The following is a 12,904-nucleotide window of genomic DNA, read 5'->3' on the forward strand; positions in this document are numbered from 1 at the left end:
ATTCAAACAGTCATCAGGAACATTTCCTCCTATGAAAATAATTGTACTGTATAATAAATTAGACACCATCCACATAATACTGTCCTACCACAAAACATAGTACTCGTATATTTTTATGGATTCATATACATTTAGGCACATACTATATGCACACTCCAAAGTGTGTGCACAGAAGGCAGTTTAATATCTATATTTAAAAAAAGAAAGACATCTTGACAAAGTGGATTCTTTTTGTTGCACTCTTCTTGTGGCACACTATGCAAAGCAGAATTTGACATTCAGTCCTCCGAGTGATGTTGCATTTTTGCTCAGTGTCACCTAGTGGTTGCATTCAACTGTTATTGGTTGAGAGGAAAAAGGTACAGTACAGTTGCATTGCATTTTTTTTTTTTTTTGATCTCAGTGTTCACTATGTCTTGCCATACATTCAGTTTCCAATAAAGAAAGCAAAAGCAATGCTTAAAAATATCAATGCTTTTTCGTTTTAGTAGGTTTTTACTTTGAAGGGAGATTAGACCATAAGGTCTAATAATAATACAAGTTTTTCAACACTAGATGGCAAAAGTATGCCGTAAAATTGGAATGTGCTTCTATGTAATTTACAATGTGCAGAAAGTTTTCAGATATTAAGCATTTACAATTTGAGAAATAAATAAAAATTAAGGAAATAAATACACTGATGAACAAATATAATAAATAGCGATAATAGAAGAATGACTTGAACACATACAGAGTAAAATCAAGCAAACCATACAAAATAATTAAGTGCAAGAGGGGTAAAAATCTCACCAGGATAAACATATCAAGTGAATGCAGAAACAGTAAAAGCATTACAAATCCGGCTGGTAATTTTCTCAGTGCAGTGTATTTACCAGGAAATGCCAAAAACATTTCCAAAAGCCTTGTCTTATACATGCAGCCAAGCCAGCACTCTTCAGTAAAATAGAGCTATCTAGTGCCATTATCCAAAGTCAAAGAAACCTCTTGGTAGCTCTACAGCTTAAACATGGATGCCTTTAATAGCCTGTTTGATATTATCCAAGAGGGCCTTGCACTCTGGAGAGTATTCATGCTCCGAGTTGTTGTACATATCAGTTAATGTGTTCACATAGGCTTCAAAATTATGCTCACTGATGGGTCCCTGCAACAAAAACATGTTTAACTATTAGTGAAAAGAGCACAGTAGAAATAACAATTATATAGAAAATGACAATTCTTCCAGGATAGGTTAGATATAATGAGTTGTGGTGGTCAGATCTTACTGTACCATTTGAGGCAGCTGAATGTCTGTTAGACTGTTAATGAGAGCTTGGCTCAGGCAAGCCAGCTCCTTCAGAAGGCTGTCATTGTGCTGTTCGATCATCTTGTTCTCCTCTTCAATTGTCTTCAGGTTACATTCCATAGACGAGATCTGCTTTCGAGTACAAAAAACACCCCCAAAAAACAAATAAGAAACTCATCAAAGTAAGTGAGCAAAGATCTCAGGATGATGTCTTTCAAACAAACTTGTGGGAGTAAATACTTACCTGGGTTTGGAGTTGCATCATGTCTGCTTCTATCTTCATGTTGGATTCATTCAATTCCTTTATTTCATGATCCAAATGTTGAATATCTTCTTTGTTTTCAACACCTGAGTTCAAATAGATCTAATTTATCAAGTTCAAACTGCAATTATATGTGCAAATATAGTTTTCATGCCAGGACACATGTAACTGCAAAATACTTGAGTTATGGCATCTCAAAAAGCTTGTCAAAATAACTTACCACTGCTGGCTTTTAATTTGATAGTCATCATCTCTTCTTCTGAGTGTTTTTTCTTGATGCTCTGTGCATTCAGTGGGCAGCCCGACAAGCTAGTTTATAAATGACAATATTAGGGGCAAGAACATCCTCAAACTTTAGCATCAACAGAGTGTCAATGGGAGTGAAACTGTGCCATTGTACAGTAAGAATGCAACATGTCGTCCGGCAGTATTGTTTAGAGTTAAAATGGAGGACAAGCAACCTCACCTTCTGTGAGTGGCAAACACATTATTGGCATGTCCAAGGCCATTGCAGCCAGGCAAGGGACAATGGGGTAGTTCCTGTTTATTGGCCTTCCAAGCAAAGGGCAGCCCATTGATGGACGACTCCTTCTGTCTTTTGGCAGCAAGAGGACAACTGCCTGCACTGCGGTGGGATGTGTATTTTCCTGATATATGGCCCTGTCCATCACATCCAATAACTGGACACCTACCAGAGAAACAAACAAAGAGTCATGTACAATGTAAACCAGCATTTCCATACAGTGACATTTAACGGCACAAAAACAAAAATACAACATCTTAATTGTTCAACTGAAAAAAAGAAGAAGAAAAACAATTCGAAAACATTGAAAGTAAATCATTCTCTGTATAATTAAAAAAAATCGCTCTCTTTTAATACCTTGACCGGAAGATTTGTTCACCATTAAGGTGATTAATCCAGCCAAATGATGATTAAAAATGAAGTCGCCAAAACTAGAAATGGACTCAAATAATCGCATTAAACATAAGTTACTAATCCACTAAAACTTGAGCTAGAATTGACGCTCTGTTAGTTGCATGCGTATCGAGGTTGAAAAACATAAGCACAACTCATGCTGAATATCATTAAGAGTTTGTCAGTTGTATTTTCAGGCCTGTTTCCCGCAGGTCAGTAATGGAGTGACATGAATTACAGATAATTGTCATGTATCCCCTCATGCGAAAGAATGTAATTTGAAGGCGGCTAACCCTTCCCTTATTGATAAAGGTGAAAGGTCACCTGAGATGATACAAATGACACCCATGCTGCAGAGTGCTGCTGCAAAAAGCCTGTTTCAGCATTTTGTTGCTCAACAGCACAGCAGCACTTAGAGGACAAAACAACACCAGTCCCATTACTTACATCTACCACAGGTAGGTAGCTTGATGCAAGGCACCGGGACAATGAAGGCGTGCCATATGGCCTACTATTTACAATAATCTAGGGACATTTGCTACCCTCCCCCTGTCTCTCCCTTTCTCTCTTAATGTGTATGAGATCTATTCCAGTATAATTCCTAAGCTCATGCCCTTGCATTAGTAATTAAAAAGAAAAATCTGTGTCCAGATGTATAAGTAAACAAGGGCTCATATATCTGACTTTGGATTTAAAAATGCAAATCAATTACATTATTTTTTTTTTTTCCAATAACACTTTTGTAGACAACAATGGTTAAGCTGCAAATAAGTGCAATGCCATCGGAATTCAACTTTTTCTTAGTATACAATAATTATAAAGAAAGCACTCAGTGAAGAGTGATAAGCCAGATATTCCATTCAGAAATTAGGAAAAAATACAAAAGCCTGGAAAAAAAACAACCCTACCAAAAAACATTGCTGCTAATCCTTAGAAAATAAATCACTAATGTTATGACAACACAAGTATTATTTTCTTTGTTTAACTTAATGGCCTCCAGGTATAATGCCCCGGGTACAAACACATGACGCATTTCCACAATAATTCAGTGCTTTATATATGAAACAAAAAACATGACAGCATGGAGGAAGAAAAATTCTTACTTAAGCTCTTGCTCATCTTTGTCGTCCTTATTTGGTGTGAGCTTCAAACCTCCCTTTCTGGCACGTGGACATCCTGACAAGCTAGAGACAGTCGAAACCGTGTGAGTTGACATTTATGAGAACTATTCACGAACTCAAAGAAAAGCTAAGCTCGTTCAGGCATACATTAATTGCATACGTTCAAGCAAATCTAAATTTATAAATTTGAATTCCACTAAAATAATAATTGCAGCAGCTGTTGTGCTACTTTTGTGAAGTTTTATTAAAATGAACTAACATGTAAAACAACACAGCATGAATACAGCTAGATAACAGAGAGTTTAAATTGCACATTATTCAAATTTCAAGTATTAATCTATGAAAACAATTTTTATGAATTGCTCTTTGTGTTAGCACATTGTCTCTTTTTTCTTGATAAGTTGGACTAAAACTGCACTGATATGAATTCAAAAATCAAAACGACAGTCTTAAAATTGCATGTAATTTGGACATGAAAATAATAAATAAATGCATAGATAGATGAAAGACAGCCAACAAAATCAGTAAACACAAGAACTCAAAAAGTGCAGCATGTTTGCAGTATAAAGTGAGACTTTCACCATCTGTTTGAATGTCATGCATCTGACAAATGTATTTCATGCTCAGTTGTGATGATTTTTCTCTGCTACCTTCTGTGCGAAGCATAGTTCCCAGTCACGTGTCCAGATCCATCACAACCAGGTGTTGGGCACCTGCAGGTTGAGAGACACAGAGACCAGGTGCTTTTTACAGCAAAAGACTGAGAGTAGAGCAGTGAATTCAAACCAATATGCAGAGATGTGGTACAAATAGCAAACAACTTCATGAGGAATACATGGAGATTGTGTCTAACATGGAGTAAAAAGGAAAAGAGAGCACAGACAAGTCAAGTGAAGGAAAGGAAGGAGAGGAAGTGAGTGGAGAGGAGAGGAGAGGAGAGGAGGTGAGGAAAGGAAAAGAGAGAAAAGGAAAGGAAAGAAAGGCAAAGCATTGACCTGAGCTGATCTTTGCTTAAGCAAAAACAAGCTGCCGAGTTAAATGTGTAAAATCCTTCAGCAACAATAACAGTTTTCAAAACACATACTTTAGTTCCTGAGAGTTGGCTGCCATCAGTGATTTGAGTGTTTTGTCAGCCAGGGGACATCCAGACACACTGAAGAGGATAAAGAGCTAACAGTCACTTTAATGCACTCTTTGATCACAGCTGAATTAAATAATCTTAATACAATGTCTCAATGCATTTTCATACAGAATTATTTGAAAATACAATTCTACTTCTTTCTTGTGACAAGCCTTTTCCTGCCGCCAGTGTAGGAAAACCGAAATCTGTACAACCTGTGAGATCAGTTGTCTATCTATTTATCTATATATATATATATATATATTAGAATACCTCCGATGTGATGCATAATTCCCCGTCACATGGCCACTGCCGTCACAGCCTGGGGTAGGACAGCTGCAGGAGAACACAAAGTATTTAATACACAGATTACTCTACTTCCCACAGAGCTCCCAAAGCTTGAACTGAATCTTTATTTTACATCTAGAACCTTTTCATGGGCATTAAAAAAAAAAAAAAAGAGTTAGTACAGCGGGAAGTTTAGTAGAAAAATTATCATTTTTTTGCTCAACATTCATCTCAACAGTGTCTGAATGTCACTGAGTAGATTGTAAGGGAGCTGTGCTGTGAAAACTAGGGGATCCTACTTTTTTGTGGGGTAATTCTCAAGAGGTGACCCAGCAGAGCATGCACTCTAACTACAAGAATCAAAAGTTGTAAGCTTGTACAGGACATACAGGGCGAAAACTCACTTTCAAATAGATACATTTCTTCTCCATATGAACCTGCAGACATACCAGTTACAATCATATATGTAACAGTGAGTTTCATTCGTGTTTTTTGACTCACTTATAGCAAACTGTCCTATTTACAGAAAGGTGTAGTTTGGAGTTACACTTTTCATATTAAAACTGACCATTTGCCAACAAAACGGCAAGCTCACATTACGCGTTGAGATGTTTCGGTCTTCAACATAACGTACCTCAAAAGCTCTTTCTTTGAATCTCGTAATAGCAGCTTGGTTTTGGCGCTTATCATGCTGCCGTCTCCTTGATAGTGCTGGTCCTCCAACGAGACCTGATCATAATCCTCCTTTTGAGAAAGAAAAGATAAAAACATGGCTTTAGCTGTCCAAAATATCGAACCTGAGCACAATATCCAATGACCTAAAAGTGAATAATTAATGAAAAGCCCTGTATAATACTCTTAAAACACAAGCCCCGGGGGTTAGAGTGCAAGGGAAAGAGATTATGCTTTAAGGATACTTAAACTGTAGCAAACCATACATCCATTTAAAGTCACACTTAATCCACAGAGTATTTATGATGTATAGCCGTGACGTATGGATTTCCTTTTTTTTTCACAGACAACACTGTGGAGTCACCAGATGCTGTGTATGATTTAAAAGCAGGTCAAATGTGATAACTCCTGATATCAACTACAAATGAATACCACCTGTGAAGTAATGAAAAGGAAAGCGTTTGAAGACCAGATTAAGCGTCATTCAGGCCCCTGGGCAAGAGTGATATGTGCAGAGTAGATTAGCACTATAGTCCTCAGTGTGTATTTAATGTGTGTTATAGATACACAGATCTGACTGGGGGTGCTGCTTTGTCTTAGAAAATGTTACCATAAATGTTTTTACTAAGTATGTCACTAACGGCATCTTCTACATTGAGGACATCCATTTTTAAGATGTTTTTAAGTTTGTGTTTTTAGACCTTATTTGTCAACATTATGATTTTTCTGGAGTTTCAGAAGGGAAATAAATCCATCATTTAAGTTCAGTAACTTCTTAAAAATTTCTTAGAAAGAACTCAGAAATCAGGTGACGACTTCAGAGAAAATTAAGAGGTCTGACTTAGCTAAAGTTTAATTTCATGCATTGAGAGTCAAACTGAATATTCAAAAAATAAAATCTTGATATGTATCAAATATTTTAGAGATTCTTACAGGCGTTTTGGGGGAATTTATGACATCAGTACTTCTGAAATTCTGCTCTGTAAGTGTAACTCCTGCTCTGCTGAATCTCATCTCCTTTTATTTATTGTTGTGTTTTATGTGTTTTATTTGCATGCAAATTAAAAATGTTTAGTTTACATTAGACCACGGGTGTCAGTTGTGCTTCTCTCTTTACCTCTTTTTCCTGTAAAATGTGTGCTTTGCTGAAGTTGACAGGGATAGGGCTCTCCCAGCTGTCTCTTTCACACAGCGGCTGGTAGAAGGCGGGGCTGATGAGCACGCTCCCGCCTTTTGCCACAGTGGACTCGGGAGAAGACAGTGGGTCGTCTGAAGGTGTCTTCGTCTGGGCTTTCACATTTTCCTTACATTTCTTCATGCTCAAGTCCAAGGTGCCATTTTCATCCACTTCTATAAGCATGTCCTAAATACAGACAGTTCAATTCTTTAATTAACTTATGCATGCCACATATTGCAGGAAGTGCACAAAAAATAAAGTAATCTCATTGCAATGCCTCCTAACATCTGAAAACGGATGACTCAGAGGATAAAAATATAAATATTTTGTAATTACTTTAGAAGGAGTGTAAATAAAACACTATGGTTCCTTATTAATATGACAAGAGCAATATGGTTCATTTGAATCCAAGATTTCACAGAAAACTGGAAAAAATCGACTTGAGCATCGAGTTTAGAACATACAAATAATACATACAGTGGTTATCTCAAACCAGACAAAGTACCAAACTAAGCCAGCGTTAATTCTGCTGAACACAAAAAAATAATCACTGGTGTGTAGTTTTTCAGTGACAGCTGTGTCATCTGTTTTCTAGGACACACAACCAAGATGGCAGCTGTGGGTTGGTGGGTGGGGGTGGGGGGGCTGGTTTTAGGTCATCATTATTATAGCAAAAATTAAAAAGCTTAATGTGGCATAAGTTTCCCCGCTGACAGATGTGTTTGTCGTTTTTGCGCTGAAACGCAGAAGCATGATGACTTATGGCTGTTTTATGGTATTAAAAGTTTTACCTCATTAAATGCTGAAATCCTTTCCATAAATGGAACCAATTATTCAACGCATATGTTTCATTAAAGCCTATACATCATTATTTTTTTGTAACAGAGGGGAGCCTTTCAAATTAATTAAAGGGGATCATTTTCATGAACATTGGATGTGGCTATCCACTTTAATTATTAAGCCATTTGATGATGTGTGTACCTAATGAAAATAACACCAGTGTAATACTACAGGACATGCAAGACATTCTGTGATCATACTTAGATCTTGACTTTGTTTTTAGCGTCAAAAACTTAAATGAAGTATTGAGTGGCTTTTGTTATTATTAACTGATTAATAATGCAATTTAAGTTTGCACCTTTATGTGAGTAAAATCAGTTTTTTCACGCTTTAAAGGCCAGATTTTTTGTGTGTGATATTTCTTCATGCAATATACATATGCAGATAAGCTAAAGCATCCAACACCATATAACACTCTAAATATGGACCCTTTTTTCAGACTAGAAAGCTGCTCTTTATTTTGTACGTCTCTCCAAGACAACTAAGCTGTAAATGAGAACAGATGATTAACTTGCTAACACTGTTTTATTCATTCAGTGGGCTGGTACCTGGTACAGGGCCACGTTCTCAGCTCAACAAGCTGGGAGACAAGGATCTGTGCTGTGTAGGTGTGGAAACCTTGAATCATCTACAGTACAGTGTGCATGTATGTAACCCACAGAATGCAATCAATATTAATCGTGAAGTGACTTTGGAAAAAGTTGAAAACAATGCCGGGTTGCAGATAAAGACAGCTGAAGAGATTTTGGATCCATGGGCATTTCCAAGAAGAGTTTGGATTTTGTGTGAATTAAACTTTTCAGATGTTAACTCCTTTAGCTGATTGGCCTAATCCATTAAAATGCTTTTAAATACTATCTGGTGTAGACACACAGCCTATGCTGGATCATAAAACTAAGCAAAATATCCGCTGCCATCTGCAGTGGGCAAGATGCATTTTCAGACAACAGTTCAGGATTTTTACATGCCAGCTGATGTCGAAACTAAGTACAATACCACATGTTTTACAAAAAATAGACAAGTCTTCGTAATTGGGAAGGAAGGCTGATTGTATTTCTTCTTTTGATGTGATTACACAAATTTTCATTTGTGTACATTAAAGCTTTACGAAGTGGAAACCTCCTTGTTTTTCTGCCACCAGAGCACCAAGCTCCCTTTGCCAAAATCTGTCTTTTGATGTCTTCCCTTTTTATACACAAATCAGAGTTCCTTTAAAATGACCACATTAAATACCTTTCCAAGTGGTCTAATTTGATTACCTTTGTGGAGGTTGCCAAGGGCCGGCCAGCAACAGCCTCCATGTTCTTCCGGTAGCGAGTGGAGAGGTTAAGGATGGCCGCAGTCGCTGCTGTGGCCTGGAGACCATCCTCTTTTTTGAATTGACTCGGCGGGCTGTGCTGACCAGGGGTGGGCAGGCGGCCACCTGGAGCACTAAGGAAGCCAGGATACTGCTGAGGTGCTAAAAAAACAAATAATTAGCAAATAAGTTTGTTGTTGAGATGCCAGGTCTTCCACCAAAACATAGTGGTTTTAGTTTTAGGTTGATATTTGACAGTTTAAGCAACAACCACTGACGGAGAAAGAAGGCAGACAATATTCATGCAACAGACTCTTAAAACATAATTTATGCAAATACATTAGTAATAATTAAGCAGCTGAAAAGAAATTCACTTTACATAAAACACATTTATTTGTCTTCCTAACACACGAACATAATGTTTGTCTTTAATAAAATAAAATATATGTAGCTTACAATCAGGGAAATGTGATATTTCCTGGTCCTGGTTAGTCCCCAGCAGAGGCTGTTTGCCGAAGACCTGTGCATCAAAGCTGGCATAATCAAAGCGGATCCTGCTGTACTTGTCCATGTCTTTTGTGATGCTTGTTTGCAAGGCTGCTACTGGATGAGAGAGCCGGTAGTTCAGCTGGTTCAGCTCAAACTTCTTTATCAAGCCGATGGCTCTACAAGGAGACAAATTAAAAAATACTTATTTTATTGTGTGAAACTCACAAAATAGGACATACAAGTTCATATTAACCAGTTAAGTATAGACATTGTTTTAATCCATTTAAGAACGCCAGTGTTTTTGCCCACATAGAGTCTGGGATCTGATGAGTGTTGTAGATCCACAGCCAGGTTGCCAGACTAATTAATATAGTAGGAGTGGGCATCCTGCCCATGATATATCCACAGGGAACAAAGAGTTCTGCTCTTTTATCATCTCTAATAGAGAGGAACTCACAGGACCAGTAACCATTGCTTATGTCTGCTTAAAAAGCTGAAAATAGTCTGTGTTCTACTGGGATCACTGAATAAAAATATCCCACACACTCTTCTCAACAATAATAGTGTTTATCACTTTTTTGCATAGCCCCAGTTAGGCTTTTTTAAACTTTAGTCCACTACAGAGCTGAATATAATTTTTGGGTGCTTTCTTGTAATTATTATTCTGCTCATGTGACCACATTGAGAGCTGTCAAAATCTTGAGCGTTATCGGGCATCATACCTCGGTGAGCGGTCAGGTGTTTGTCTGCATTTCAGGTTGTCGTCCTGAGGTTTGGAGACTTTCACTGCAGCAGCAATGGGGCAGCCTGAGAGACTAGTTGAGGAGAAAATCAAACACATTAACCTAATACTGTAACTCTATGAACAGGGTACAGATTTTCTAATGGCTTTCTCCTGTCGATGTACCTCCGGTGGGTGCTACGGTTGCTGTTGACATGGCCTCTTCCAGTGCATCCGGGTGTAGGGCACTTGAGTACGTTCTCATGCATGGCAAGGACTGAGGGGAAAGGAGATAAGCTTGGTGAGAGAAGCATGTCCAGAGTAATTGCATATGTGAAATGACTGACGAAGAATGAAGCTCAAAAGATTATAAGATGATACATAAATATGTATTTTCTGAGCATGTCAGAAATAAAACAAATGCATTTTCATACATTAAACAAAGGTTTATGTAACTAGCTGTTACGTTAGAGCCTATAGAGCAAAGATCCTACAGAGACACAAACATAAGAAAAAAAGCAAAAGCCTCTCTCATTGTGAGGGATGCTGTAATGTCGCTGAAATGTAAATAGCTTAGTGCAAAGAGGAGCGTAACAAGACAGCTGATTATATTCTTCAAAACAAATGCGTCGTTAAAGGTCCGCTCTGTATCCTTAGAAACTTCTTTTCTGTACATATTCTCCAATTAGTTTGTTGGAGTTGTCTATTTATTTTTGAATACTGCATTAGCTACCCCTTTGATTTGCAAATACTGCCTCCAGTCTAAGAGCACACGCTTTTTTGAAAAAGTTAATTACTTTTTCTGTTCCTTTTGTAACATTACTGTTTAATGTTGAATGTTTGTTGAGTTATATTGAAATGACTTAACAATCGTCAATGTGGAAGAATAAAAAAGAATTCAATATTCACACATTACAACATATTACGGGAAAGAGAAAGAGGAAGTGAGAGAGAGACAGAGAGAGAGAAAGAGAAAAGAAATCCTTTAAGTTTATTTGAAAAGTTTTATGCGCATCTTTGAATTGAACTAAACATATAAGCAGGTCTTTTTTTGTCTTTAGGTTCGTGCTAGGATTCCAATTACTGTGGCCGATTGTAAGTCCTAAAACTGACAGGTTTTATGCATGTACATCATCCATTATAGTGTACGTATCCATAGAATTCCTTGTCCAACTTACTCTCAGGAGGAACTCGGACTTTATGAGGACACCCGGACAAACTCCTGTGATGTGGGTAAAGGCCAGTCACATGGCCTGTACCATCACAGCCAGGGGTTGGACACTTAATATCCTTTTTATCTGTCCGTGGAGAATCTGTAAACACAGAAAAAAAAAGAAAAAGATTTGACATTTTAAAAAGAACAAATAATATGACCACTGTATTGATGCCATAGCATGCTAAAGCTTTTCTCTCTTTCAATCAAAAAAGTGGAAATAAAGAAATACAGACATACATAATACACTTGTCCTGTATAATTATTGTACATAGGTCAGCAGATTGAAATTTCATGCAAAGCCAAACACTTTTTGTCACAAATGCATCTATTAATCTGTCGTTTTAGTTAAGGCTGCAGTTCACCACAGCATTCACTTCTTAATGCCCATCCATCGAAAGATTACATCTAGGATTACACATTTAGCTGTAGTCATTTGAAGAATCAGAGGGAAACATGAGAGGCACTTTAGGAGGATTTAAGACTTATGTCCCTGGTTAAATATCCAGTTGATTCCTATCAAAATCCAATATTCTGAGTAGTAGCAATTTCATCTGAAAATTTTGTCTTCTCTACTTTAGTCTGTTTATTTATTACTTCACTTGTTGCCAAAATGTTTTTAGTATGTAAGAGGATTTTTTATCCTCTGATCCTCTCTCAACCTGCGTATGTTTCTTTTATTCCTTTTAATATTTTTTTTCCTCTCCATCTATCATTCAAATCACACCTCAATCTAATTCACACTGAAAGACGTTAGAGTTGTAAAAGCTGTTTTTCAAATTTCCAGCACAGGCCATTTCCTTTCTATTGTTACCTTTCCCTCCAGGATAATTGAGCCTGGTGTCCATGTCCATCATCCTGTGTTGCCTCCTCTCATTGGACATCTGCTCCATGAGGAACCGGTCCATTTCCCTGTAAGCATGATGTAGGACCTGTCTTTGCTCTGTCTGCAGTGCTATGGCCTGCTCCAGCAGGCTGAAGTTAACTCTCCCTCGGCTCATTTCAAGGCCCCTCTCATGGAGGCCCAGGGCCCAGCCATTAAGCCGAGGTGACCTCTCCACCTCTGTCTCCCCCTCACTGTCCTCCTCTGTAGGCTGTGGCCTGTATCTTAAAACCTCGGTCTGAAAAATACTCGCTCTACCGACTGGACCGCCGAGATCTGTGTGAGGTTCTTCTTTAACATTCCGGCCTGAAAGGTCATCAGAGGCTCTGGAGGGACTGCAGCCCAAACTGTTCACCTTGGCAGACAAAGACATCGGCTCCCATTCAGCTTCCCTCATGTTTCCATATGGACTCTGTGGCGATGATGTACCGCTCATCCTTTCATGACTTTGGTTTTCTTCATTATTAAGGAGCTCCTCTTCATCTTCATCCATCAGAGGATCAGATGTGTCTGGCTGACGTTGTGGTGAGCCATCAGACGTCACCTCTGACCATCCCACCGAATCATTGGACTTTGCTACAGCATCGTCGCCGCCATTTCTGCTGGTTACTCCGTTTATCCCA

General features: G+C 38.1%; 1 protein-coding gene across 1 annotated transcript in view; it reads right to left on the minus strand.

Annotated features, from left to right (window-relative positions):
* Window positions 1-258: 258 nt before the first annotated feature.
* The window catches only part of st18 (ST18 C2H2C-type zinc finger transcription factor), a 38,373-nt gene continuing 25,727 nt past the window's right edge, over window positions 259-12,904 (minus strand). Inside the window, exons 6-21 of the mRNA XM_029525087.1 lie at window positions 11,364-11,498; window positions 10,372-10,462; window positions 10,187-10,279; window positions 9,432-9,640; window positions 8,938-9,137; window positions 6,779-7,024; window positions 5,624-5,733; window positions 4,975-5,037; window positions 4,666-4,734; window positions 4,232-4,294; window positions 3,564-3,644; window positions 2,011-2,232; window positions 1,765-1,853; window positions 1,527-1,630; window positions 1,268-1,411; window positions 259-1,141 (exon numbers count right to left, since the gene is read on the minus strand). Coding sequence (XP_029380947.1) covers window positions 1,001-1,141; window positions 1,268-1,411; window positions 1,527-1,630; window positions 1,765-1,853; window positions 2,011-2,232; window positions 3,564-3,644; window positions 4,232-4,294; window positions 4,666-4,734; window positions 4,975-5,037; window positions 5,624-5,733; window positions 6,779-7,024; window positions 8,938-9,137; window positions 9,432-9,640; window positions 10,187-10,279; window positions 10,372-10,462; window positions 11,364-11,498 — 2,060 coding nt within the window. The 3' untranslated portion in view covers window positions 259-1,000. The remainder of the gene's footprint in view (window positions 1,142-1,267; window positions 1,412-1,526; window positions 1,631-1,764; window positions 1,854-2,010; window positions 2,233-3,563; window positions 3,645-4,231; window positions 4,295-4,665; window positions 4,735-4,974; window positions 5,038-5,623; window positions 5,734-6,778; window positions 7,025-8,937; window positions 9,138-9,431; window positions 9,641-10,186; window positions 10,280-10,371; window positions 10,463-11,363; window positions 11,499-12,904) is intronic.

The sequence above is a fragment of the Echeneis naucrates genome, chromosome 17 (assembly GCF_900963305.1).
Source record: "Echeneis naucrates chromosome 17, fEcheNa1.1, whole genome shotgun sequence".
In the NCBI taxonomy this organism is placed as follows: domain Eukaryota; kingdom Metazoa; phylum Chordata; class Actinopteri; order Carangiformes; family Echeneidae; genus Echeneis; species Echeneis naucrates.